At 45.0% G+C, this 14,412-nt stretch overlaps 1 protein-coding gene across 1 annotated transcript in view; it reads left to right on the top strand.

Moving 5' to 3' along the window:
* LOC139278740 (matrix metalloproteinase-15-like) overlaps positions 1 to 5,416 on the top strand; it is a 92,825-nt gene extending 87,409 nt beyond the window's left edge. The window contains exon 10 of the mRNA XM_070897832.1: positions 425 to 5,416. Coding sequence (XP_070753933.1) covers positions 425 to 855 — 431 coding nt within the window. The 3' untranslated portion in view covers positions 856 to 5,416. The remainder of the gene's footprint in view (positions 1 to 424) is intronic.
* The last annotated feature ends 8,996 nt before the right edge of the window (positions 5,417 to 14,412 follow it).

The following is a 14,412-nucleotide window of genomic DNA, read 5'->3' as shown; positions in this document are numbered from 1 at the left end:
GAACCTGCTTCTGTTTGTTAAATGAAAATAAGCTTAATTTAACTTCAAGTAATTGAGATGTCATTGTATGATGTAAGCATGAAGGCGTCATATTTTAAAGACGAGAGTGTGATGATGTTGCAACAATAGCATGACATGCTACTACAGTGTCACTACAATAAAAATTGTCACATAATTACTGCATTACAATAACAGTTATGTTTCAAATCCATGCCCAATACACACAGAGCTCCTCTTCTGCAGTGAACACACTATGTTTCAGGGACCAGCTGATTCCCAGTTTCACATTTAGGTCAATGGAAAAATTCATTCTGTCCAATAAAAATGCTGAAGGAATTAATTGTACAGCATTTCTGACTACTGTTGTCTAATATTCAAATCTGTCGAGAAGCCATCTCTAAACTAATTCTATTTTGATTGGCAGCTTACACACATTTTTACAAAGGTACCAAATACTGGAAGTTTAACAACCAGCTGCTGAGGACAGAGCCTGGTTATCCAAAATCCATCCTCGGCGACTGGATGGGATGTCGTCTGGATGTTGAACCTGATCTTACTGAGAAGGACCCTAACTTGGATATTGACGATTTTGATGATACTAATGATATTGATGATGACGATGAAGAAGGTGGGACAAAGGAAAAGAAGGATAAAGAAAGGGAAGAAGAGGTGGACATCCATATTAACATCCCCGTGGATGACTATACTAGAGCCATGAATATAGTAATTGTCATAGTCCCACTAATTCTGCTGCTCTGCATTCTGGGATTGATCTATGCCATCCTCCAACTGCAGAAGAAAGGAACGCCGAGACTCCTGCTATACTGTAAACGCTCCATGCAGGAATGGGTTTGACATTCACGTTGGTGCTGTTACTAGGTGACTCACCATTGGGCCACAGACATTGAGTCCAGGTGACAGTGCTTCTCAATTTTGTTTGTTTTGCTTTATACGGTCCTGCTCAATAATGTTAAGTGAGGCATTGACCGTAAGAAACATAGAGAGTTTGGGGTATTTTGAGTTGGTCCCAGTGTAATCGGGCTGAAAGAATTTGTGATGTGGTTCCAAGGAATGCTTCCGTGTCTCTGTACCTCCCTCCCCTTCACTGTACTGAATGGGGTGGTACCAAGTGAAGCCAGGCCTGAGGAATGATTCCCACTTTCTGGGTTTCCAAAAGGTGTTTCATTGGCTAGAGCTGATGAACCACAATGAAAAAACACTTGAAATCATTAATGTTGTTTGAGCACATCATTCATTGGGAATAATTCATAAATAATTTCTATCCAACTGCACTGCCTTTAGTCCACTGAAAGATTTCCACTCCCGAGCTGAAGATTTTCTGAATATTCATTAGGACCAGCATGTAATGGAATCAGAACAACTGCTCACAGCCACAATAAGTCATAGAAGAATTGGACATTCATTGGAGCAGCCACAAAAGATAGCCTTGTTTCTCTATACCTTAGAATTATTGCAGTTACACCAATTACACCCAGGGAGCTTTAATAAAATCACTGTATCATTGGGAGATAGCTGCTATTCCATTGTATCATTGAGATATAATTACTGTAACTTACTGAAGGCACTAGGAGATTGTCATTTGCTCTCCTGTAACTCTGGGAGCTAGCTGACTCTGAGATGTCCTTATCAACACTATGATTCTGTTGTGGTTAGACCTGTTCTACTGAAAGGAAATCATTCCGTTTCACCAGATTTTAGTACAGGACCAAAGAACTTTGTTCATTGATTGTTGATTTCTTTCTTAAAGCTTTGCATTCGTGCCTTTCCTACAGATTGGGTTGTTGCTGCCATAAAGCATCACAGCAATAGGTTAACAGGAGTTCTGGCAGACCTCCACAAGCTAAAAGAGGGGCCTCCCTGACTGTAGCCTAACTCTGGGCTGCATGCTGGAAGCTGAAGCCTGCTGACTGCCGGTCCCTCTCATCAAGCTAGAGGCAGAGTCCTAACTGGATAGAGGTCATTGTTAAAGGAGGGATTCCCTTTGTGGATAGTTTACATACTGATTGCTTTTTCCTCAGAAGAATATATTGTATATAAATAGTGGAGATGTCCTTGTTAGCACAGTGACGCTGTTAACATCATAGACCTGCCTCCATATTGGAAGCAAAAATCTAACTGAATGGAGATAATCAATTAATTGGTTAATGGATTTCTCATGGGGATATTCTGTAGTCTGATGGTTTTGACTTTGATATAAAAAAAAGTACAGTGGATGCAGCAAGAATAGGGTTGTCACTTTTTGCCAAGTTCAAAACTCGACTTTGACAGAATTCGCATTTGCAGCCTTTCTTTCAACACATGCTTCAAAGAGGTCATCAAGGCTGCCATAAAATTCAGCAATGATCAACCTCCATCTTGATTTTTTTAGGAACTGTAGAAAGTCTTATGATGTGTTGTATCTTCATCATTTATACACAATCCCTCAATGATATTATGCAAAAGCATAGGGGTCAGGTTCCACATGTACACCAACAACATTGAACTCCACCTCTTCATCTCTCCAAAAGCTGTTGATACACTTCCCAACTACCTGAGCAACATTAAGATCTGGATAACCCAAAATTTCCTCCACTTTTTTTTTCAACAAAACTGAAAACTTCCTCTTCAGTGGCTATAAGTACCTCCATCAGCCTCTCTGGTTGCACTTCAGGCTAAGTTAGGCCAGGTAGAACTTTAGTATATTCCTCATTGCCCAATTGAACAACTTCTCCCACTTCTGTTTCATTACTAAGGCCAGACCACGTCCACATCTGCAACATTGCCCACCTCTGTCCTACCTCTCCGGACCTCTCCTGAAGCCCTAGTCCATGACTGTATCCTCTGTGGTACTCTTCTAGCCAGCATCCTTGTTTCCACCTTCTACAAAGTACAACTCATTCAGAACTTTATGGCTTACATTCTCCCCCATACAAGTGTTCTGCATTCCCATCACCCCAGTCTTTTCCAAGCCCCAGTGGCTTGCCATTCCCTAAGAAAATTTACATCAAGATTCTAATCCTTGCATTCAAATTCATACCCTCATCCCAAATGTCCTTGATTCATTCATCCACAAGCACATTATTCACTTCCCTGACACTGGGCTATTCCTAGTTCCCTGGGCATTCTAGTACATCATTGGTGGCTACACTTTCAGCTGCTAAACTCCCTTCTTGCTTTCTTGCCACATCCCTTCTTGCCTTTCAAAAGCTTCGAACATTCTTCTCTTTGAACATGTGATTTCCCCCCAAAACTTGTTGTTTTTCCTTCTTCTCACTATTCATTATTTTTATATCCAATATTACTTTGGGACATCTTCCTGTTCTTTAGGAGTGTTATAGAAATGTAAATGATAGTTGTTGTGTACCAAGATTTCCAGAAAGCCTTTGACAAAGTGCTGCACAAAAAACTACTCCAAACTGGTGTAAGTTCAATGTAAAACCTGGAAATAGTTAAGAAATGTGTTGATGGGTAAGAAGCAGTGGGCACTGTTAGGGGATTGGTGTTGGGTTTAGGGTTGGGAGAAGAATTACTGTGTGGTATGGCCACATAGGATCAGTATTGGAATCCCTTCTGTCTCTAATACACCACAGCATCTTGATTCAAAATCTAAAAGCTAATTTGTCAAATTTGCAAAATATGTTAAATCGGGCAATGCAATCAAGTGTGGTGAGGCAGCTAAGGAACTACAAAATGAGCTAGATACAATTTGTAAGTGGCCAGGACAGTCTTGGCTAAAACTCTAAGCAGATAAGTGTAGTAAAGTATTGCACATTGGATGGAAAAATGGGTGATACACTATACACTGATGTACTAGAATGTGTTGAAATACCCGGGTAAATTTGAAAGAGACCTCGGGTTGTTCGTAGATACAGAACATAACAAGTCCAGTCATTGCAAAGCAAATAGAATGCTGAGCTATAAATCCCAAAGTCAGCGTATAAGTCAGAAAAAGTAATGTTTAAACCTGTACTTTACCCCAATGTCAAGGAGACATTCAAACCCCACGGGCAGTGCAGAGAAGAGCCACGAGCTTGATCTCTAATGCCAGAGAACAGAGTTATAAGGGAAGCCTCAAGAAACTTGACTTCTTCAGCCTTGTCAGGAGATGACTCAGAAGTGAGCTTCGTGGAGAGTATAAAATGATAAACAGAATAAAAAGGTAAACTTTAAAACCTCACTTCAAGTTAAACTGACAATACGAAAAGGGAACACAGGTTCAATCTGGCGAAAGGTAAATTTAGGACTAATGTCTGGAAGTTCTTCTTTAGAATAATCGATACTTGGAATGGACTTCCAGGCATGGCAGGCAAAATGTTGGAATCATTGGGAGATAGTTGGAAGCTGTGATTGGGGGCTGTAGGTTTTTCTGGATGGATGAGCTTGATGTAGCAAATGGCCTTCCTTATCTGTAATGCATTTGTAATCTCATAAAAGCTCACACATTTCAATTCTGGGGCAGCCAGTCACATGTAGCACCACCATAGGGTGTAGGGAGATCAAAAGGAACTTCACTATCTCCTGAATGACAACCAGATGCCACGATAGTCCCAGGATTACAGATACCACAGTTCCACAAAAGAAGATTAAAAGGCAGGGTTAAATTGAAGTAGCAGCCTTTTCGTATCCAGATAACATTTTAGAATTGCCCAGACAGTCCACTCAAAAACTGGATTGTCTGATCCAAGACAAAATGGGTGGCAATTCTGATCAGGAATCCCCACTAGTCTCTCAGACAAGACACTGGGTCTACATCTCACACAGCATTTGTCTTTATATTAAGCATTTATCAAAACTGGGAGCATCTAACAATCTTTCTTAGTCGTGCTCTTCATTCTAACCTAACTGTTACAGGGTGCAAAAGCTGCCCCAAAATTCAAAACTTTCAGAATCGCAATTCTGTGATGCTCAATTAGAATTATTTCACTGTAGCATAGCCCTGTCATCAGTTCATGATGATGTGGTGATTTCAAGGTACCTTTTCAATTTGGTGCTAACTTGTATTGAGGAAGGTATCCAACTGTGACTTCACCAGGGTATTACAATGTGATTTGCGCAGCTAATGGTCTGTATTGTACATTGCACAGCCAGGAGATCACACATGTTAGATTTGTGTTGCGGGTATTTACAAAACAAATTCAAATAACTAAATCTGGGAGCATTACCTCTGAGCTCTTTTGCTGTCTGATACCGGTTCCTGCACCTCGTGTCTAGTTCACCCACCACATTAATGGTATCCAAATATTGCTACGCTGCGTTAATCACTGTCACTCAACGTTCCTAGAAATCATGCAATTTGGAAACAAATGTTAGAAGTATGGTTTTGTTTTTCAAATAACTTTTTTGTGTATTTAGATTTTCTGATGTTCTTTTTTAAATTGGTTCATGCTGGGCGTGTGTTACAATTAAATACCACAAATGAAACTGCCTGCTTCTGCAGTGACTAGTCAGTGGTTTCTTTCATGCAATGTGAGGATGCACATTGACACAACATGTCCGCACATTCGCGACACCAACATGAGCAACCATTCTTATCTATAATGCAATGTGGGATGAACAATATATTGCAATTGTGGTTCACAGCAAAATACACTATTCGTAAGCAGGGCCATGTCTCCTTAAATTCTCATGCATGTTGTAGGACAAACTATTACCATTTTACCAAGGTGCTAAACACTTAGGGCTGGATTTTCGGCTCACTTGCACCTCAATTAGCGCCCGGAGAGGTGGTAAAGGATGTTTGTAGGCGTTACGACAGGCATCCGGCATTTATTGCCCGGCTGGCAAATTCGGCTCATGATTTGTGGCGGCGCAAACACTTAACGTCCCGCCCTCTAATTTCATTGAGATCATGTCGTCAATCCTAGTGCAACGCTCCGCTAGAGCCCCGGATCCAAAATTCGGCCCTAGTGCCTCATTAAACTCCCACCCCAGGAAATGTCTGATAAATCAGGCGTTCCCAAGGTGCAGCAGGTGGTATTGGCAGCATTTTTAAATGGAGTGATGAGGATCCTACCTCGCAGATCTCATTGACTGCAACGGTTGCGCACATCACGCTGCATGAAACTCCGACTTGAAAGCGGCAGTGTTATCTGCCATTACAGTGTCCTTACAACATCAGCGAGTGAATTTAATGGGAGCAGTACGAGTTCACCAGCGTATCATGCTCCACTCTATTACCAGGCGGCATCAAGCTAGAGGAAGGACTTTTGGCCATGTTGGCCCACGGATGATGAGAGGCTAAAGACTTCTGGGGAGGAGGGCTTACCACCCCCCCACGGGTTTAAAGGCACCAACGCTCATACCTCCAGCTCTCTGAGGAGCAGTGTGTGAGAAGGCTGCGCTTCTGAAAGGAAGTGCTGTCAGAGATATGCCATCTCCTACAGGCAGACCGATGCCTGGACAGCTCTGGAGGCAGCCTTCAACACTCCCCTCAACAGGTTTCCGAATTCATTGTGGTGTGCGGCATGTTGCAAAGTTTGGCCATCATGAGGGGCCAGGCATTGCCAGTGGGGATTGCAGGCCCACATCAGGAGGAGGAGGACGACGAAGAGGAGCCTGGTGATGACCCCATTGGATTGTCACCCTATCCACGGGGCAGCTGCTGGACTAAGAGTCGCACGCCGCCAGCTCGTAATGGATCGGCTCTCCTAAATGGAGGAAACTGAGGGATGAAGCTAATACTGGACACGCTATATGCCCCCATAAAGGCACATCTCTGGTGAACGTTGGAATGATACACAAGACACCAATGGCAAAGGATAATCATAAATTTTACTGCAACAAATTCACAAAAACTCTCCCCACCAAAATAAACCCATACAATAAACAACGTTATGGTGCAGGGCACTGAGCAGCAATGGAGTCTCCTAAAATCAGCAAAACTTTTTTAACGCCGTGATTTTCGGCTGGGCTGCAAAAACTTCCTTGTGCAACATCTGATTTTGCACCACCGATCATGGAATCTCATTTTTTGCTGAGTTTTGCAGATGAGGGCGCAAACTTTTTCCAGGCGGTATCAGGACTGCCCAGCCGCCACAAATCTCAAAAGCCGAAAATCCAGCCCTGGCATTCACTTGAGTTGCCTGTCATACATTCTGCCTACTCTGAAAGACAGAAGATACCTTACTCACACTGTATTGTTCAGGTTAAAACCAGTACAAGAAATATAACAACGGAAGCAAAACAACACCGTAAATAAATAGCAACACAATGCTTAGCTTGCACATTATGTTAAACTGTCCCAAAAACGATGAGCAGAATTTTTAATTGGGAGCGGAAGGGCGGGGGGTTGGGTGGGAGAGTGTGGGAAACCCAGATTTCTCCGCACAGTGTGCAGTTTTAAGTCCATGGTGTGTGTGTGACTTCACGGGTCGGAATTCAGCCTGATTGATAGCATGGCTTCCAGTCAGACGGGAAATGCTGGAAATGAGGCCGTAACCTGGGAGGGTAGGGGGCCCAGGTAAAAGTCAGATAGCCAGTTGGTGAAGGATAAAAGGCTAGAGCCGAATCTTTAGCTGCTCACAAGCCTTTATTCACAGAGACACACAATACATACTGTGCACCCCTAAGATAAGCTTGCAACCATTCCCCAGCCTACCCCCATGTATATGAGAGCAAGACCAGAGGTTTTACCTTGGGGTTGGGTCGGGCGCGTGCGGGTCGGGAGCGACTTTAACTTAATGGTGCCATTTAAAGCCCGTTTCCCGACCCAATGAAATGGAGTGGGTCTGATGATTTTTCCAGTGCCAATATTTAAAGAACCTTGCAGACATCTCATTGACGGTTGCTCGAGGAGTGTGGAAGGTGAAATAGAAAGGTCTGAGTACTGTTCCAAACTTTAAATGACAGATACTCAAAGGCAGAGGGCTGCACCCTGATTTTCTGGTGTATCCCTGTATATTCTGACGGAGGCAGTGAAAGCACACAAGCAGGTCCTGTTCCCTGCAGCTGTGTGTAAGAGGGCTCTCAAAGACACCAAAAGGGCCTGGTTGGAGATAGCAGAGGAGGTCAGCATCAGGGATGTGGTGAGTAGGAGTTGGATCCAGTGCAGGAAACGATTCAATGATCTCATGAGATCAGGAAAGGTGAGTGCAAAGCCACACTCCTGCTGTGCCTGTCACCACATCCCCATCACTCTACCTTCCCAAGCCCACTCCTGCACATCATTCCTCACAGCAACAAACCTTGCACCTCAACCCATCCCTCTCTATGTACATCCCCACATCCCCCTCTGACTAACCACCCCTCATACTCACCCTAATGCAGTCGCAATAAGTAACACCATCCAAGGAGGCCATTTGGCATTGGCACCATACTCCCTCATAGTTACCCTCGACTGATGTAACCCATACATTCCTTACACTCATGCCATCATTCTCACTCAAAACTTCTCTTCTTTCTCTTGTTGCAGGAGAAAAGAACCCAGAACACATGGTAGAGGCAGAGAACTGGAAGTGGCCCTCCAGTATTCATGAAATGATTCCAGCAGAGGAGGGGGCCCTGGAGATTCGGGAGTCACCGAGCAGCTGGAGGTAGGAGATGGAGAGGGGGGGGCATCCCAGAAACCTGGTGACAGAATTACATATTATACAGTCACACAGCATACAGCAGTCACTCATAATAGGAGTGATGTCAGCAGCCAGTGAATATTCTTCATGTGCATAATGGTATCGTTACCCATTCTTATCATAACAGTTCTAATTCATCTCTTTATTCTCCCACAGGTTCATTAAGTGCCCCCCGCAACTCCACCCCATGGTCCAGCTGGAGGAGGAAGACAACCCCAGAGGAGCCTCCAGCCTCTGAGGGTGCACCGTCAGCAGACCCAAGCGCACCCAGCACAGCGTAGAGACACACACCTCGGTGGTTTCTGAGCGAGATAGGGTAGTGTTGTCACCTGGTGTCTCACACTTCACAAGTGAGCAAGAAGAGATGGTGTTGACAGGGACAGCAGTGGAGACTCCTCGCTGGAGGGCACAGGATGCTCCCAGCTCTGCTCAGCTGTATGCAGACACTGAGCCTCGGGCCATCCAGAAAGCGAACGATCCTGGAGGGGCAGCAACAATTCTGGGAGACTCTGGCAGCTTTTGCAGCTGTGATGTCTGCAAAATGTGCAGTGAATGGAGGCGTCCACCTCCTACATGAGCACCGCTGTGTCGCAGGCAATGGTGTCGATGTGCTGTTCCATGGAAAGGATGGCCACCTGCATGGAGCAGCTAATGCACCACTCACATGAGCACCTGCTAGTTGTGGACAACAGATGGAAGACGCTCATAGATTTAATCTCCAGGAGGGATATAAACGTAGACTTGGGCATTCATCGCCCCACTGCTGTGCAGCAAGGTGCTCCCCACTTCCTTGTTTGCAGGTAGCCCATGAGAGGGATAAGGATGAGCGGGGACGTGGCAGTGGGGGCTCTTCTCAAAGTGCTCCCACTTCTCCGTTGCCTCCCCCTCAGTCAGAGCCCCACAGGCTTCCTCGGATCCCAATGGCCAAGTCTGCCCCTGCACAGTTGCAGGAGGCAGCAGGATGAAGGCCGGTTCCCGACTCTCTCGTAATTTCCAGAATTTTTATCTTCCCCAAATCTGTAATGGAAAATTCCGGCCCAAGAGAGTCCCTAATTAATTACTAGCACCGGCATACAATTAACACTGAATTGCTATACACCACTTAAGTACAATTAACAGTCCAATCCCGGGGGGTCCAATCCACGATCCCCGGAGTGGGGGATGTGCTGATGGTGGGGAACTTGGAGACCTGGAAGAAGCACTCTTGTTCTGCCAAACAAGGATTGCTCCTGAGGCTATCTTCACCTCGCTGCAGCTGCTGAGATTATCCGAAGCCTGTTTTTTGGGGGTTAGAATTGCCTCCACTGTTCAAAATCACTTTTTTTCCCAGAATCTTTCAATTGAGTTTTTGATAAATGTCGTATGCGTACTTCAGCTCCATGGCCACCCTCCCACAACAGTATTATGGAAATTAGGGCACTGAAGGCACAGGGAGGCCCAGACCATCCGTACCATTCTTCTGGTATTCCAAGTCAGCATACAAGATCAAAGAGGTACATTAGGCAGGCAATCATGTTAATGAATTTCAGATAGATAGAGTGTGGACAGCCCATAACCCAAACAATGACAAAAGCAAAATACAGTGGATGCTAGAAAAGCTAAAAACCAGAAAATGCTGATAACACTCAGCAGGTCAGGCAGCACCTGTGGAGAGAAACAGAGTTAATGTTTCAGCTCGATGACCTGAACCAAAACAATTAGGTGGGGTTCCATTGCATTTGGCACCTGGCTAGCATATCAGTTGTAGCTTGACTTCAGGAGCAACCCCTGGGTATCTGACAAGTGTTTGCAAGTTTTGTTTGAATTTAATATTTCAAAGACATGAAGGATTTTTGTCCCACTTCTCTCCCACAAATCTGCCGTCACCATCCCTCTGCTCAAAAAAACAACCCTCCATCCTTGCAAATTACTGCCCCAACTCCAACCTCCCTTTCCTCTCCAAAGTCCATGAACATGTTGTTGACTCCCAAATCCGTGACCATCTTACCTGCAATTCCATGTTTGAACCCCTCCAATCCAGTTTTGTTGCCTGCCACAGTACCGAAACAGCTCTCATCAAAGTCACAAATGACATCCTTTGTGACTGTGACAAAGGCAATCTATCCCTCCTCGTCCTTCTTAACCTGTCTGCAGCCTTTGGCACAGTTGACCACTCCATTTTCCTCCAACGCTTCTCCACCATCGTCCAGCTAGATGGGACTGCACTTGCCTGGTTCCATTCTTATCCATCTAATTGTAGCCAGAAAATTACCTGCAACAGCTTCTCGTCTCACCCTTGCATCGTTACCTCTGATGTCTCCCAAGGATCTATCCTTGGCTCCCTCCTATTTCGCATTTACATCTTGCCTTTTGGCGACATTATCCGAAAACACAGCGCCAGTTTCCAAATGTACATTGATGACACCCAGCTCTACCTCACCATGACTTCTCTCAACCCCTCCATGGTCTCTAAGTTGTCAGACTGCTCGTCCGACATCCAGTTCTGGATGAGCAAAAATTTTCTCCAATTGAATATTGGGAAGACCAAAGCAGTTGTTTTCGGTCCCGGCCACAAACTCCGTTCCTTCGCCACTGACTTCATCCCTCTCCCCAACCTCTGTCTGAGGCTGAACCAGACTGTTTGCAACCTTGGCATCATATTTGACCATGAAATGAGCTTTCGATATATCTGCAGCATTATTAACACCGTCTATTTCCATCTCTGTAACATCGCCTATCTCCGCCCTTGCCTCAGCTCATCTGCTGCTGAAGCCATCATCCATGCCTTTGTTACCTCTCGACTTAACTTTTCCAACACACTCCTGGCTGGCCTCCCACATTCTACCCTATGTTAACTAGAGGTAATCCAAAACTCCTCTGCCTGTGTCCTAACTCGCACCAAGTCCCGCTCACACATCACCCCTGTGCTCGCTGCCCTACATTGGCTTCCGGTTAAGCAACGCGTCAATTTCAAAATTCTCATCCTTATTTTCAAATCCCTCCATGCCTCAACCCTCTCATTCTCTGTAATCTCCCCGAGATGTCTGTGCTCCTCTAATTCTGCCCTCTTGAGCATCCCTGATTATAGTCGCTCAACCATTGGTGGCCGTGCCTTCTGTTGCCTGGGCCCCAAGCTCTGGAACTCCCCGCCTAAACCTCTCCACCTCTCTACCTCTCTTTCCTCCTTTAAGATGCTCCTTAAAACCTACCTCTTTGACCAAGCTTTTGGTCACCTGATGTGATTCTACCAGGAGAGGGACTGGCACTGCCAGACAAGGATGGAGGCGGGCAGAATAAGTGTTCTCTATCTTATTGTACAACTAAACGATCTCACCCCTTAAAATAAATCAAGTAAACAAATGCTGGGCATCTGAAATGAAAACAGAAAATGTTAGAAATATACAGCAGCTTTGTTGGCATCTATAAAAAGATAATCTGTCTTTTCTTTTTACAGCTGCTGATGGAGTTACTGTATCTCCAGTATATTCTGTTTTTATTTCTTACTCCTTAAATTCTATTTAGACTTTGCTGTAGATGGTGTGTGCGTGTATAAGGGGTGATTCTGAAGAGCATAATGTAATTTTATTGAATCAGAGCAATACACAAATCAATGGCTTTCTAACACATGATGGGAAAGCAATCAGACTGAACATAGGCTCGTTGAGCCGGGGACAAGGAGACTACTTATATGGAGAGGGGCTGGATCGGGAAGTGTCTCGACTTCCTGAATGTATTACCAATCTTTAGCACTTGAAGGGGGAAGGGAGGACTGAACAGCTTGACTGGAGACATGCCAGTTCACATTGCCCAGGAAATATCTGCTACTGTATTTCCACTCCTTTTGAACAAGGAACAAAGGGCTGGATTTTAGGCTTTCATGTTTTTGGGGCGATAATGGCGGTGGGGCAGGAAAGTTAGCGACCGGGAATAGTTTGCGTCTTAGTTGTTAAGTTTGAGCATCTGGGCCCTGTGTCAGGGGGTGCAGCGTTAAGGGAGGCGTTGTACATCTGTCTGGGCACTGGGATGGGAAACTTCCAAGCTAAAGAGCCAGCTCGTGAGGGAGCGCTCAGAGAGAGGCCTTTGGGGGGGGGTGGCGGGGGTGGTGGTGGTGGCGGTGGAGAGGAGGGGGGGACCGGTGGAGAGGAGGTGGGGACGGGTGGTGGAGAGGAGGGGACCTAAAGAAAACCTCATAAAAACATTCCCAAAACATTGTTCACGCCACAGCAACACAAATCGCATAAAAATTTAAACAAAAAATACTCGCACTTATTTTGGAATACTTTACCTCCCTCTCTGCCGTCGGGATCGCTGGATCGCTCTGATTTCCCAGGTGGTCATTACGGATGCACTTCCAGGCGGACGGGATGGGCAAAGCTCAAAACTCTCGCCGGTGTCGCAATCAGGGGCAGCTCTTCCCGGCAGTGCTGCTCAGCGTCACCGCAAAACCTGACCAGAGGATCGCGACGGGCGCTGCAGTCCTCACCGCCACCTTTCACACTGCTCCGGGGCAAAATCTGGAGCGCAAAGAACCGAAAAATCCAGCCCTAAGAGTGAGTTCCTAGTTACATTTCTAATTTTAAATCAGTGAAGCAAATATAAAGATTATAAATTCAGAGATTTGCCTGCAACATCCTCCAGACATTGAAAGCTGATGAAGATAACAAACTCTCCACCCCATCTACTGGAGTCTAAAGACAGGGCAGATTAGTGACTTACAGGTGCTGATAAACCCACCACTTCACCTACATGGGTCTTAAGGGAAGGCAGGTTTGGTCAGGTTACATTATTAACAGACCTTCTTACTCAGCAACCGGGTCTAAGAAAGTGAGTTTTGATCATTGGTTAATAATTATTTTTAAAACATTGATGATTATTTGATTTTTACAAGTTGCAGTACATTTACCACAACAAGTCGATTTATGACTCACACTTCCTTTGCTTTGCAAAAATTTATTCTGGAGTCTTTGACTTTCTTGGTAGAGCTCCAAGATAATTCTCCTTCATCTCTGGGTCTATTTGACTTTGAATTGCACACACAAAGGAACACTTAATTTCATTCTTTTATCTCACATTGGTCCTTCATCACAGTGCGTATTTATCACAGCAATTAAACATGCCACAATTGGAAGGTAATGCACCAGAGAAGTTTCATTTACAATCATCCGGTGTATTAGCTGCATTTTCCTTAACTCTTGGTCGCTCTTCAGATCAGGACCTGAATGGATTTATCTGCCTTGTCATTTACTGCTTATCAGCCGATTGTGGCCCAGAGCCTCCTCTGTTTGTTGCCTGTTTACCTAATCACTTCTTGTGCGCTCATGATTCGGTTACAGCCAATGCTTCCAACTGCCTTAATTCCTGACTGAATTCTAGCGCTTATCAAGCCTTGGCTCCTAGAGTTGACTTTGTACCATCCACCTTGGTGCAATGCCCCTCGTCACCCTCCCTTCCCTACCTGGGCCTGCTAACTTACCTCTGGGGTGGTGATAACCACCTGACATCCTGTCACACCTTGGGACTCAGCAATACTTGATTTAAATGTCTAACCTGGGCCTAGCACTCTAACGTAGTCTGGATAAAAGGGATGTGAAATTCTGCAGGCTTTCAGCCAGGCTCCTGCCACAACTCTGGTGGGAGTCCAGCAGAACAGCCAGAGAGAAGGCACAAAATGGCCATTTGTCTCCGACTTCTGCCGGAAGATCGGGAGAATCCCTTAGAATTTCAGGGCTCATCAGTAAAAAAGCAGCTGCTCATCAAACATGCAGTTATTTTCCTCAATGCAAACTTCAACACAGTTTCAGAGACCTTTTGCTAATGTTTTTGGTTAGCAAACTGATTTTACCCAGTCTAGATCCTCGGGGGCCTC

Source organism: Pristiophorus japonicus, chromosome 13, assembly GCF_044704955.1.
Source record: "Pristiophorus japonicus isolate sPriJap1 chromosome 13, sPriJap1.hap1, whole genome shotgun sequence".
In the NCBI taxonomy this organism is placed as follows: domain Eukaryota; kingdom Metazoa; phylum Chordata; class Chondrichthyes; family Pristiophoridae; genus Pristiophorus; species Pristiophorus japonicus.
This window is presented reverse-complemented; position numbering and strand designations above follow the sequence as displayed.